We start from the raw sequence: 14,762 nt of genomic DNA on the forward strand, positions 1-14,762 counted from the left end.
CATGAACGTGCTTAGCCCTCTGATATGAGGTTAAAAACAGGAAGGACTGGTTTCGTAGCCTTTCCCACTGAACGGGCACGTGCTGCTCTCTTTTGCTTCATATGCAGAATGCCAGCTTCTATAAAGGGAATAGAAAGTATCTGGATATACTCCGTGAACTGCCGTGAACAATTCTGACGAAATAACCCTAACTGCGTGTGACGCAGTTGCACAGTGATTTCCGTAAAATTGAGTGATTTGTGAGGGGTGGGGTGAAATATGAAGGGCAATGGTTAAGAATGGAATGAAAAGAAGGAATTGGAAAGGGGGGTAAGCGGAGAAAGAGATGGAAACTGGTGTCGAGCAGAAAAGGGAAGGAAGGGAAAAGCCTGGCGCAGGGTGACTATCAGTCACTTCACCCTTTGAGGGAAGGGTTTCTTTCCACAGGCTCAAATTGGACTAACTGTGGCATTTGGTCTGTTGCTTAGTGATACTTGAGAAGTCATGACTGTGCTGGAAAAACTTCTTTCACAATGATAGTGTGGCTGGAAGTAGTCATGGGCTACACTTTTTTCCTCTGTCTGCCCAGAGCAAACACCGGCTGTCACAACAGCCCCTAGTTTTAGGAGATTATGTCAGACAGTAGTACAGCCACATTACGACACAACTTTGTTTTGGACAAGATGCTTATTGCAGGGAAGGGGGCTACCTCCATTATTTACTCTCTGTCTTCTAGTAATACCAGTTCCCATTAGGAAGAAACTGTGTATTTGCTATGCTAAATTGTGAAATACCTTTTATCAGTGTGGTGTTGAATACTATGGTACATATATGGTCATATGTTTGTGCTGCATGTTGAAATAACTTCAGTACTGCGTTGGTGAAGCTGTAGCTATTTTAACGATAAGAGAGGCAAACCTGGTGTCTCATCATGCGTGTAAGCATTTCATCTGACAGTAGCCTGGAGAAGTCTGTGGAGGCTGCTCGGGCATTCATTGTATTTCTTCTCTTTTGATTTGTCTGTCTGACCATGCTATCAAAACGGATACATGCTTCCACAGAATGAACTAGGAAGGCGTAGTTATTGCTCAGACGTAATAGGAGGGATAGGTTGCTTCTGCACGGTCAAAATATTCTGGGTTGAGCAAGATAAATATCCCTGTACAGCCAAGAATTCCACACGGTTCCCGGTCCTAAAGCGGGTTTTCCACACAATATTTCCCTCATCCCAGGAGATTCAAACACTGCCAAATTGGAAGTTCTTTTGAAAAAACCCGGAGTGAGCCTGCTAGAGCCTGCTACAGTGCGAACACCACTCGGGAGGAGGACTGTTTTATTTAAACCTGTTCCCCGATCTCTCTGGAAATACCTGTGGATAGATTAATTGTAGCCCGGTACCTTTATCTCCTGGTTGAGGCCCGGTGGCGTAGAGCAATCACCTTAGCTAGGTGTAATGCCCTGCCTTCTTCCTTTAGCCTTGGACGCCACCTTGGAATTCCACATAAAGAAAGGAAATGCCCGTGTGGCATGAGTTCTGTGGAAACAGTATCTCATATGCTGTTGGATTGTCCTTTTTATGAGATAGGTAGGAAGAAGCACATAATCCCCTTCCTGCATGGAAGTGAAGGCATTACAGATAAACAGAAGGTTATATATCTTTTAAACAGCCACAACTACGAGCTGTTGGAAGCGGTGGCCAAATTTTTTAATGGTGTTATTTTAACTCGTCAGAAGTTGTAAAGGCTGTTATTATCTTGAATTGTTAATGTTAAACTATTTATATGCCACTAAAGGTATTCGAAATAAAAGAAACTGTTTTATTTTTCCCACCTGACATTCATTCAAGCTGCCACTAAAAAACAACAGCCAATGAGAATGTGGGACTTCAGTGTCCACACAAGGAATATGCCCAGTATTGTTGAATAGTATGGCATGTCTTACTATGCTAATCATTCTGGGTTGATCCTAAACAGTGAGCAAGTAACTTGCATAATGTTCAAGATTAGCCAGTGGGTGTCTAGTTGTGGTTTCCCTTTCCTTACAGGCTCGTCTTGGTCAATAGTATTGTCATCTGACCAAAGCCATGCTATGAGCGGTAATGTTAACCCTTGTTACGGTACTCTAACTCCCGTGATTAGGTAAGTTGTCCTCCTATAAACCAGGACCTTACTGGCACAAATCTTACAGCATGATAATATTTTTCTGTTGCTGAAATTGCTTTTTTGTGTGTGGCCTATTTACTCTCAGTCTTTTGTAACCCCAAATAAAGAACTCAGTTGTTTTTGAATCCAAAATATAAGCACTTTTGAGAAGGTCAGAGTTATTGCCGTAAAAATAATTATACATTTATACATTTAGCCAGGACTTTCATCTTAATATCTGCCCAACCATGACAAATTATCCACTTTATTCAGTATTGGCAGCACATTATCCTGCATCACATTTTCCACTTTCTGCCCAAATTTGACCCCTGAATATCAGATTTCTCTCCTTCCATTTGTGAACTTAATTATAGCTCCCCCCTTTTGTACTTTTCTTTTATCTTTTCTTGTTCTGACTTTCCATGGCCCACTAGTCACAAATATTTTAGCCTGCTCAAAATGGTATTTGGGTTTTTCCCTCTTCCATTTTATTCTCCCAAGAACCCTGTAGTTAAATGTGTGAAATGAAGCCCTAAGTCCTTGTCCTATATACAGTGGTGGCGAACCTATGGCACGCCAGATGTTCATGGACTACAATTCCCATTAGCCCCTGCCAGCATGGTATATGGTAGAAATATTTTTTCGGTGGTGGGCATCAAGTTGCAGTTCACTCATGACGACCCCATGAGGTACTACCTCACTGTATTTTCAAACAAGGAGCAGAGGTTGTTTACCATTGCCGCCTTCTTCATAGCATCCTCAATCTTTCTTCGTGGTCTCCCATCCATGGCCAACCCTTCTTAGCTGTAGGTTGCTGGGCATCAATTGACGATGTTTTATTTTGATGTTTGCTAGGATATTATCTTATCGTTATCATTGTTTATTGAATTGTTGTGACCTGTCTGAGCCTAGTGACCGGGGGGGGGGGCGGGGGGGGGGGAGGTATAAGTCTAAATTGAAGTAAAAGTCTAAATTGAAGTAAAACTAAAATGAAAGCTTCCAGGTTCTGACAAGATTGGAGTAGGCTCAGCTATCAGAGTTGCTACAGAATTTAAGATAGGACCTCTTTCAGGGTTCCCACTACCGCAGAGCTATTTATTCTTCTCTGGAATAATGAGTTAAAATTGGTGCTGTCATAATGAAACTATACTTGTATTTGCTTCCTGTGCTAGGATTGATTCACACAACCCATTCCTCCTCCCGGCTTTTCTTGGAACTCATTTGCTTATGAACTGGTTAGCAGCAGTTTCTAGGAATGTATTGTGGATGGCTTTCAGGGCCCTAACCACCTGGCTGCGGTGCGTTTTTCAGGCCACACGGCTCAATAAACCCACAACAGTCAGTTTCTAAGAAAATGGAAACTTCAGCTGTGGAAACTATTACTGATCCTGTCAATGACTACTTGGTTTGCGTTAGTTCAACTGCACTAATACCAGGGGCTGCTTTCATGGGTGCAGAATTGCATGAAATGTAGATATTTACTTACCTTTCTCTCTGAGACTTGAGGTGGATTGCACAATGTAAAACAATACAGTCAAATAGCATGAGAAATCTAGTAATGCTGCAGGATTACAAAAATTATAAGGAATGCAAAAAAAATCAAACATGATGTCAGACAGTGCAAAAAAGATGGCCTTACAAAGTGGAAAACAATGCAGTTAGAGGAAGATAATGCATATGATAACAGTGGCGCAGACTTACAATTTCTTTCCTTTATAAATCCTGAACCTTTCTATTATACTATACTTGTCCAGCTGTTGTTTCCAAGCTATGTTTAAGCATGCAAAAATGCTGCTTATGTGTAGCGTGACATTGAGAATTCAGATTTTGCAGAATGGTAGGTAAATACAATCCCAGAGCCACATTTCTTTCACAGGTGAAATGTGCGTATCTGTAACTTGGAAGAACTTTTGAATTTCCAGTAAACTGTAGGATCAACAGGGAGAAATATTTTAATCTAAAGCTTATTCCACAAGTGCAGCCAGAAGTTCAAAAGGATGCACGTCTGGTAGTTCAAACCTGTGCAGAGTTGTTCTCCTTTGAGCTTACAGATTTTAGTGATTTAGATCCTGTACCTTTCCTCGGTGCACACTTCTGTCCAGGTGCTGTGGAGGCAGACTTTTGCTGGGGATCTTGCTTTCCTCTGACACTGGTCTTTTCCATCTGTGCAATCCCAGTGTTTTTCAGTGAACCGCAAAATATCTAGTATGTGAGGAAGTAGACTCCACAATGGAGTCTTGTCTGTCCAGTGACTGGAGAGAAGTGTGAGCGAAGCAACGGGTATTGGATTCAAGCTAACTTGAGTTCAGACTGAATAACTCTACGTAGGACTGTGTGGTAAATCCCAAGTGTAAGAACAGCATCCATTTGTCTCAACGTTACTGCATCATTTTCTGGCCATCTGAGCTGATCCTTAAGGTCACTGTCCTTTTCAAAAAAGCGTAGAGCTTCCCTGGGGCGATGAAAATGTAAAGGGAATATTTTAAGTTGGGCGTTTTGAAACACTGGGAAACTGTTTCTGTTACAGCAGGGTAACAGGTTCAAAATATTTAAGCCAAAAAGCTTAAGCCGACAAAGGAATAAAATCTGATATTTTATTCACGGCAACAACCGGGCAAACAGCATCAGGGGAACCACACAAGATGACAGTGTGTTCTTACTTTTATAGGTTACATCAGAATAGCAGTAAAAAGAATACACCCCAAAGTTCATCATCATCAATCAATCATAAAGAAAGGTGGAGATTTTCCCTTTCCCTAAAACATTTGAGTATTCTAAGACCCTTATTGGAAGATGGGAGCATCTGATCCTTTGACGCAAGATGAACTAGGACCTGTTTCTTTCCTATCTCTATTGCCTTTTGTTGTCCTTCTTCCTAGGAAAAGAGCCTAAACATTTTCATGTTTCTCTCTCTTCTGTCTTTAGAAGAAGGGCAAATTCAAGGCATCTAAGACCTTAAAACAGTTGAATCTGCACATTCTGTATAACTCTGGACAAAGGGCATTCTGCTGAACTATCAAGCTTGCCTAGTGACAGAAAGAGAATAGACTTTCAGGCCTGCATCTTTTCTTTGCTCAGCTGCATTATGGTTGCCAGCTCCCCATTACAGAAAGAAAGTAATGGGGGGCAAGAAGAAAACTTTTGCATATAACAAAGTATATCCTTTATATGCCTTCTGCGCCTACATTTCTGCCCCACTTAATACACATTTTCCTGAAACTGATTTCTCCGGCCTTGTCTGCTTGTTTTATTTATCTTCCTTGCATTGAATCAAGTGGAAATCGCTCTCTATAGTGTTTGGTTTCTTTGGCGTTTGGTCTCAGGCGGCCCCTAGGGTGCTACCTTCTCCATTTTAATGGCCTGCCCTCTCTGGCTGTTGAGCCGGGTTTTGGGTGAAATCGCCTGCAGCCATCTCCCCCCCCCCCCCCCCGTCTTGTTTCATTCTCTACATATAGAGTGGAGAATTTTCCTCCCTCGTCTGGGGATTGTAAAGATTGGGTAGGATTTCTCCAGAAGGACTCCAGAGATATTTGGTAGGCACCAATCCGTCTTCCTTGCATTGAATCAAGTGGAAATTGCTTTATTTTAAATCCGGCCTGAGGAAAGAAGCAAAAATCCAGCACCACAAATGGAGCTTAGTTCTTAGTGGCGCTCCACTGAACCGGAGCTAACGTGAAGTACTCTTGCATGAGTTCATTATCTTCAACAAGCAGTCATAATTCTTCTTGCTTGAAGCTCTGACATTGGTCTGCCTCTTGCTGTCTTCTCTTACGTGCTGTCAGTAGTGCTGCAACAGCGTGGCATGGTTTTAGAAATGTGTTTGCTGTTTAGAAGAGAAGAAAAAGAAGAGTTTGGATTTATATTCCCCCTTTCTCTTTTGTAGGAGACTCAAAGGGGCTGACAATCTCCTTTCCCTTCCCCCCTTACAACAAACACCCTGTGAGGTAGGTGGGGCTGAGAGAGCTCCGAGAAGCTGTGACTAGCCCAAGGTCACCCAGCTGGCATGCGTGGGAGTGCGCAGGCTAATCTGAATTCCCCAGATAAGCCTCCACAACTCAAGCGGCAGAGCTGGGTATCAAACCTGGTTCCTCCAGATCAGCGTGCACCTGCTCTTAGCCACTATGCCCCTGCTGCCTTGGTGACTATAGGGGATTTTTAGGAGTACTCGTTCTTGGGCATGGTTGTTGCATGTGATACGGGAAGCATGTTGAACTCATGCATTCCTTCCTAGGACTGCCTATGTGTAAGAATTCTGTTATTGAATTGAATGCACACTCTGGAGTGATACATTTTGCTTTGCATTCAGTCTGAGAAAATAGGGGGAAACATGCTTAGAGCTGCTGTGAAAATGGAGACGCTACTACTACTACTACTACTACTAGTAGTAGTAGTAGTAGTAGTAGTAGTAGTAGTAGTAGTAGTAGTAGTAGTAGTAGTAGTAGTAGTAGTAGTATTTATTGCATTAACCATAGGCCATCACAATCAATATAAAAACATTAAAAGACATATACTGTAACTACAAATAAACTACCGGTATATACAAAGGATAAAATCTTCTGAATTAAAAATTGTCCAGAATAAAGCCGAAACTATTTAAAAAGAATTATGGCTAAGCTTGTCCTGTACAACACCCGTTCATTTCTGTTAAATATTGTATAATACTATAAGCATATCTCATTACCTATTGCCTATAACAGTGTATCAAATAGGGTATTTAAAAGCGCAAAGTACAATATCCAACACAAAATACGAAAAGCAATACAATTAATATAGCCTGATATATTTGAACACCAGAGGGAAATGGGCTACAATTTAATTTTATTCAGAGTCATTATTCGGAGTAATAATGACTCCGAATGGAGACAGCAATCCATGCTGTAGAAGTTACAGCAACAAAACAATTAGCTGTAGCACTCTGATATAGTGTTCACTTGGAAAGAGCCATAGCACTCCTTTCCCTCTTGCTGTATTCACCTGAATTGAATTATAATCTGGACAAAATGGATTGTCTCTTGAAAGAGGATGTCAGGACGGCCCCTGTAAACCATCACGTGCTATTTTACAGTACCGTATATACTGGCGTATAAGACTACTTTTGAACCCTGGGAAATCATCTGTAAAGTCTGGGGTCGTCTTATACGCCGGGTACGTAGTCTTATATGGTGAGTATAACCCAAACTCTATATTTTAACTGGGAAAGTGGGGGGGGGGGTTGTCTTTTACACCCAGTTGTCTTATACGCCGGTATATACGGTAACCATTACTTGGGGGAGCTGGACAGGACAGGCTTTTCAGTTACACTACCTAATAGCTCACTGAAGGTTTCCTTACCTAAGGCAGGGGACCCCAATGTGGTATTCTCAGGCACTAGGTGCGCGCCAGCACCTTTTCTGGAGGCCACCAAGTGGTTTTAGGGAGTGAACTGGGCCAGATAAAGATTTTGCTCAGCAGAGCTTCTGATTGATTATTGGAGATTTGATTGACTGTGTGGACTTTTAAAAAATATTGTTTTGGATCTGCACTGTGTGACTGAAGTTTAGCTATGGCAACCATTTTGTGGCTGACTGTGCCTCCTTTGACAGTTATTTGTGGCCACCATTTTGTTGCTGGACTCACTGTGTGTCAGAATTCCTGCTTCGGGTGCCTTCTCTCTTAGGTTAGACAGGTGGCAACCTGAGAAAAGAACTTTTCAGGGTAGCAAAAGACAAAAGATAAGTACCAGAGACAATCTTAACTGAAACTTTTTTTGGATATTCTAATGCCCTTCACAACTAGTATGCCAGAAGGACTCCCTAAAACACAGGTGTCAAACTCGCGGCCCTCCAGGTGTTCATGAACTACAATTCCCATCAGCCCTTGCCAGTATTGCCAATGCTCATGTTGGGAGGGACAGATGGGAATTGCAGTTTATGAACATCTGGAGGGCCACGAGTTTGACACCCCTGCCCTAAAAACTCTTCTTGGAAACTTTCCACATTCTCTCTGTTCATGTGTGCATAGTAGATGCTGCACATGTGCACATTTACTCTGAATTCTAGTGCCAGGAAACAGCATCAGGGGAAGGCTTTGGCCTCCATGTCCTCTTGCTGGACCTCAAGGCCAACTGGTTCTCCACTGTGTGAGATAGGAGACTGGACTAGATTAACCACTGGTCTCATCCAGCAGGGGCCGTTAGTGCATTCTCTGTAGCTGAACCATGTTTGGGCCCAGATCTAAACATGGAACTCTGTGAAATTAGGGAGTAGGGAGGCCATTTAAAACACTAATGGGGTGCCGATCTGCCCTATGTTCGTACTGCTGTTCTTACAGTTGGATTCACTTAAAAGCTGTGGGTCCTTTGGCTGTAGACTTTGATAACATTGAATCCTTTCCTTCCTCCATCCCACTCTTTGAGCAAAACCCAGTCTTTGTATGTCTCTGGTGTGTCACAGTGTCCTGTCCTATCTTTACATGGTTGGATGTGTAGATGAAGGAGTTGAGAAGAGTGTGTGGCAGAAGAGTAGGCAGCTTTGGGAGCTCAGTCTGTATCGCTCGTGTTATTAGATCTGGGCAAGTGAAATCTGCAGGAGCCTTTTGGATTTTGATGGACCATGCTTTTTGTTGGGGATGTAGTTGGGTTCTCCATTCTTTAAAATGATGTTGCTCATCTTCAGTGATGATCCTAGGGGTATTATCCAGTAGTGCATGTTACCCTTGACACAGTACTTAAAATTGCAGTAACTGCCTAGTTCAAGGGTCCCCCAAATGGTGTCTGTGGATGTCATTGCGCCCACCAACACCCTTTCTGTTGCTTGCCGAGGGGGGAGGGGTGTGACAGGACTTTTGTCCTGCAAGGCTTCTGATTGACTAGTGGAGATTGGATTGGCTGTGCAGATTTTTTAAACTGTTGCTTTGGCAGCAGCTGCCACCACCGCACAGGGGTCTGCACTGTGTGAATGAAGTTAAGCTATGGCAATCATTTTGTTGTTGGCTCCGCCTCCAGTGGCAGCCATTTTTTTTGCCGTTCCCACCATGCCATGTAAGAATTCCAAAGGTGCCCACAGTTTCAAAAAAGCTGGGGACACCTTGTGTAGTAGACAAAGGCAACAACAACAACAACCCCTAATCTTCCAGTTTTTGAATGTTTTTGCCTATTGTTCGTGGGGGGAAAGGATTTCCCTGCATCCAGTGTGGGCCATTGCAGCAGCTTAGGATCAGTCATGCATTTTCTGGTAAGTTTGGGAGGACCTTAGAATTTGACTTTTTAAAAAACCTCTGGGTTAGCTCTAAAGGTGCCATTCAAGTCTTACATTAGATGCTGTAACCTGGCTCCATTGGGGCGGGTACACATGTCTTCAAAGAAAATTGCTAATTACTGTAGCTTAAGAATTGCTTCGATTAAAGATAGGCTCATTCCGCACATGCAGAATAATGCACTTTCAAACTGCTTTAAATTCTCTTTGAAACTGTGTGGAATGGCAAAATCCACTTGCAAACAGTTGTGAAAGTGGTTTGAAAACGCATTATTTTGCGTGTGCGGAAGGGGCCATATGCTTGTCCACTACTAATTTCTTTCCAACTGTCTTATCTTCCCCAGCTGTTTTCAGCTGATCACATACCATTGCATTGGTCCTTATATTAGCATATTTATGAATTAATTCTTGCGTTGCATTGAGCTCTGCTGCCAGAAATAGCTTCAGATTGAACCCTGCCATTCAGTAACGGTAATGATTGCCACAGTTGCAGTATATGTACATGCAGGGTTAAACGGATTGCTTGACACAGGGTAAAAAGCTATTAGATTTAGGATCATGGAGCAGAGATAACCTTGAGGTTAGAAGCCTCTTAAAAGAAGCGCATAATACAGCTAAATGAAATTGGCTCAGATGCATAAAACTGTCTGACACGACATATGGTCTCTGAGCTGTTATGCAGCGTATCAAACGTGTATTGCAACATGAAGGATTAATGTCTTGTATAAAGTATTAGTCTGAGCTAGGGTATCTTAATACTAAATGTAGCCAGAATGCTTCCTTCAGTTACTAATTGCTTTTCCCCTAGTATTAGGACTTCTAAGAGAGGCAATTGGCTTTGCTTCCAGCTAGCCATAATCTACTTTCACATATTTTATTTAAATGTATGTAACTCTCTTAGCACCGTGTGGCAGGACTACACTGTACAAAATGGTTCGCAACTTACCTGGATAGATGATATGGAGATGTGGTCTATACTGTTTTGCATAGCATACTGTTTGTAGGATCTTACTATGTAATTTTTGCATAATGTGTCTTGTTAAAACTTATGCTGTGCTTCAGTTCTTTCTGGTGGTCCCAAACGTCTAAAATCCTAATGCATCAGTTATTGCATGTCCCATTTTATTGATTGTATTGACTCACCTTGAGTCCTTGTAAGAAAGGCAGACAATAAATACTGTAATTTTTTAAAATGCAAAAGGATACATTTAAAAAATCAAGGCCACGTTAACATTAGTGATGCACAGGTATACGTTAGTGTGTGTAGTAAGACCAGAGATTGTCTTTAACTGGGATGAGGAAAAATACCAGCTTGGATGTAGTAAGGCTTTGCCTAAAATCCATTTAGATTTACAAAGAAGCTATATTCTGCCATCATTCACAGCTAACTTTGGTGACTGGAAAAAAACATGGATTATTGCCATATTTGTGTACTCCCTCTTGTCAGGTGTGGAGCACAATTGAAAGTGCTCTGGTTTCAGAAGTCCTTGAAGAAGCCCTTAATTTTGTGGAGCAATCCTAATGTATGTATCTGGGCTGACTGGCAACCCCTGACCCACTCACATCACAAATCAGGATTCTAAACCACACTTCAATCCCAGTTTATAGTTCCAGTTTGCAGTGAGGAAACCAACTCCTGTTTTATCTGGAGAAATCCTGAATGCAGTGTTGTCTGAAAGCAGCCAAAATCTGAAATCCCAAGACTATAGCTTGGATATCTCAGGCTACTTGTGTAGGATAGAGGTATGTGGGGCGCATTTCCCACGTCCAGGACGGGGGTTCTAAATGATCCCAGTGGTGCACAGTCATCACACCTCCCTCCTGCACCCAACTCTTGCAGCTTGGAAGAGCTGGGTCAGCACAAGGGAGGTGCCTAAAGAAAGAGCTGGCCTGCTACTGCAGCACCCATCCGAGCTACCTCCTTCCCTCCCCAGGCCCTTGGGGGTAGCTCAGACAGGCGCTGCAGCAGCAGGCTGGCTCCTGGGCTGCCCACTATGGCATCCTGCCCCACCCCCGCCTCCCTACAGGCCGGCTCCTGCTGTCCCCAGGACAGATCTCGGGTCACCAAGCCACGCCCCCAAGCACGGGGGGGCATGGGGTGGGGAGGCACCCGGAGAACGTGTTTTCCCCAGGCGCCATTTCCCCCTGATACACCTCTAGGATAGTGAAGTCCTTTTTAACATTATTTTTTCCCTTTCTCTTTTCCTGCACCTCAAGCTATGGATACCCATCCGCTAAGCAACTTTAAAGTTCTTTCTTGATCTTATTTCAGGGTTCCAGGTCTGTTTTTTAATGTTAGTTGCCACCCTGTCAAGTAACTGCACTCTCACAGGTCTGGACTTAGACTTTCAAAGACTGCACTCAAACCGGGGGATAGTTTTTCACTGATAGGTCCCATTTCCGTTAAAGTCTATCTGAACTCCTGCGGTTCGCTCATAATGACTGCTTATGTTTCAGAATCCCTGTCAGCCCAATCTGTATATAGTTGTGCTGGCTTTTAAAAGGTGATTTGATGTTGACGGGGAAATGCTAAAGATACTTTCCCTCCTCTTTTACAGAACGGTTCGTGTCTGGCTGAAGAGAGACAATGGCCAGTATTGGCCTAGCATATATCATACAATGCCATGTAAGTATTTTTGGATGCTTAGAATTATTTCCTACAAGCTGGGAACCTGTGATAAATTGTTGGGGGTGGGGCAGTTGAAAATCCTAGCTCCTACTCTTGATCTCCTCTCTCCGGTTTTTAAAACTATCAAGGTTGAGCAACCTCATTTCTTTTCTTTTTTCCCCCTCTTTAAAGTAGAAGAAGAGTTTGGATTTATATCCCCCCTTTCTCTCCTGCAGGAGACTCAAAGGGGCTTACAATCTCCTTGCCCTTTCCCCCTCACAACAAACACCCTGTGAGGTAGGTGGGGCTGAGAGAGCTCCGAGAAGCTGTGACTAGCCCAAGGTCACCCAGCTGGCGTGTGTGGGAGTGTACAGGCTAATCTGAATTCTCCAGATAAGCCTCCACAGCTCAGGCGGCAGAGCTGGGGATCAAACCTGTTTCCTCCAGATTAGATACACGAGCTCTTAACCTCCTACGCCACTGCTGCTCTTGACAGAAAGACAGAAACGTTTATTGGCATATAAAACATTCCAGGCAGCCATGATCAAATCAAAATAAGACAAAGAGCAAGCCATAACTACAAATAAGAAGAGTAAATGACAATTTAACTCCTAGTCCTATCTTGGTGCAGCTTTATTGCAGTTTGCAAAATATTTTTCTACTTCCTCATTTGTTTCAAGATTGGAATTATTCAAGAGAAGGCACAATGTAGCAGAATCAGAATGAGCTTTTCCCGTTTCATTCTATAAGCTGCTGTGGTGTTCCAGCACCCGTCTATCCTTATTTATGCAGCTTTCCACACTTTTATTGAGGCTGAGCTATTTTCCAGGTAGCATGTGAGGGTTTTTGGCTTTTCTGCTCAGCCAAAGGAATTTCTGAAAAGTGAAGACAGCCTTTTTATTTAAAACAAACCCTCTTTTTAAGGCGCTAGTGAACTGAGGCATGTTCAGTATACAAAAGTAAAATTTATTGAACAAATAAGATAGAATTAAGAGATACTTAGGAGATATTTCAATAGATGAAAATCAGTCAGGAGTAAACTATATTCAGTTTTTGGTTTCTGTCCCAGGCACAGGATTTCATCAAGCTTTCTAGGTTTCTCAGTTTCTTAGATGTTATATTACTTGTAAAGTTGCAGTTTTGTCTTGAGCCACTGTTAGATGTTACTGACATAGATTCAAAGACTCTGGGTTCTAACAGACTGGTATTCTTCCTCAGTACACATGCAGCCTTTCCACTAGGTTGATTCCGCATGGGCCAAAAACAGCAGTGTGAAAATGGTGTGAAAACAGTATAAACCCCTTTACACCATTTTCACACCGTTTTCACACTGCTGTTTTTGGCCCATGTGGAATCAGCCTCTGACACACACACTGCTGTAATCTTCTTTTGTGAGGTAACTTAAGCAGATCACTTACACATCAGACAAGGAATGAGTATAATTCCCTTTCTAACTGGCTTCTATCTTTTAGAAGATATATTCCCTTCACCCTTTGTTTATGGTCACTGTGGAAAGTCTCTGTTTACTATTCCACTTCAGCCTTGACCACTAAATAAACTTCCATTTCTCTTGTCTGTATTTTCTGCTCTCAGGATTTGCTGATACACAATGTCCTTTAGGCCAGATTCACTCTTTGACTGGGGACTTCTGGGAAGATGGCACTTTGAGCTGATGAGCCTTTGGGAGCTCTCTATCACGTGGTTGCTGGGCAATTGCTGACTTTAGGGTAGTCAGACTCTGGTCTTAGCCTCTCCTAACAATTTTTGGAGACTTTCAATTTGACAGTTGAACCGGTTTGGGTCTTTTTATTTTTGACCCACCAACTCTGACTCAACCTAGGACCGTGGTGGGGAACCTTTGGCACTCCAGATGTTATGGACTACAATTCCCATCAGTCCCTGCCAGCATGGCCAATTGGCCATGCTGGCAGGGGCTGATGGGAATTGTAGTCCATAACATCTGGAGTGCCAAAGGTTCGCCACCACTGACTTAGGATCAGTAATGTGTGTGTCAGCCATTTGGCTTTAAGAAGTTGCCTTCCACTTTTTCACTCTTCCATTTTTTAGATTTTTACTTTCACTTTTACTGGATGCTTTCTCTCTTTGGGCTTTCTGTATTTCATTGGATCTGCAGCATGATTTTAAAAAATATTTTGGAGGATTACCAAACTATTTTCACAGGAGGTTTTTTTCATATTTTTAAACAGAACAGTCACTAATATTGATAATCAACTGATAATAGGATCATAGATAAGATTTCTCAACTTTTATTTCAAAATATTATTATTTCTTATCCTACTTTTTTTACAATTCCTTCAGCATTATGGATAATCAGTGCAGATCCATCTTATGTGTTTGTATACTATTATTCTTTTTCTTGTTTTCTTTTTCTATTTTACTATTATTCTTTTTCTTGTTTTCTTTTTCTATTTTGTTACTATGTTGTAATGCTTTGTAAAAAATCTAAGGGTACATTTCTAGATGTTTGTATTGGTTTGGTGGAAAAACGAAGATGATGGTTAGATTGTTTTCATAAGAAGCATCATTACTGTCAGAGCATTCCTCCCTAATTATCTTTTTAGAAAAGACAATTCATCGTTTAACTGAAGATCTTGCATAATATTGATAGAATTTAAATTTGTTTATATTGTAAAATTATTTTTGGGGTAGGGTGTTTGTCCGTTACAGAATATTCTGTGCTTGAGATTCCCCAATACATTCCATCCCTGTCTCCTAACAATAAGAGATAACTCTTTGTCACATTTTGAGTGACACTTTTCAAGCCATGCTTTTGAAAATGCG

The 14,762-nt window shown here is 42.0% G+C and overlaps 1 protein-coding gene across 1 annotated transcript in view; it reads left to right on the forward strand.

Annotated features, from left to right (window-relative positions):
• Positions 1-14,762, forward strand: part of WDFY2 (WD repeat and FYVE domain containing 2) — a 64,811-nt gene that overhangs the window by 16,779 nt on the left and 33,270 nt on the right. Inside the window, 1 exon segment of the mRNA XM_048499381.1 lies at positions 11,911-11,978. Within this exon segment, the coding sequence (XP_048355338.1) occupies positions 11,911-11,978 (68 nt within the window).

The sequence above is a fragment of the Sphaerodactylus townsendi genome, linkage group LG01, assembly GCF_021028975.2.
Source record: "Sphaerodactylus townsendi isolate TG3544 linkage group LG01, MPM_Stown_v2.3, whole genome shotgun sequence".
NCBI classification, from domain to species: domain Eukaryota; kingdom Metazoa; phylum Chordata; class Lepidosauria; order Squamata; family Sphaerodactylidae; genus Sphaerodactylus; species Sphaerodactylus townsendi.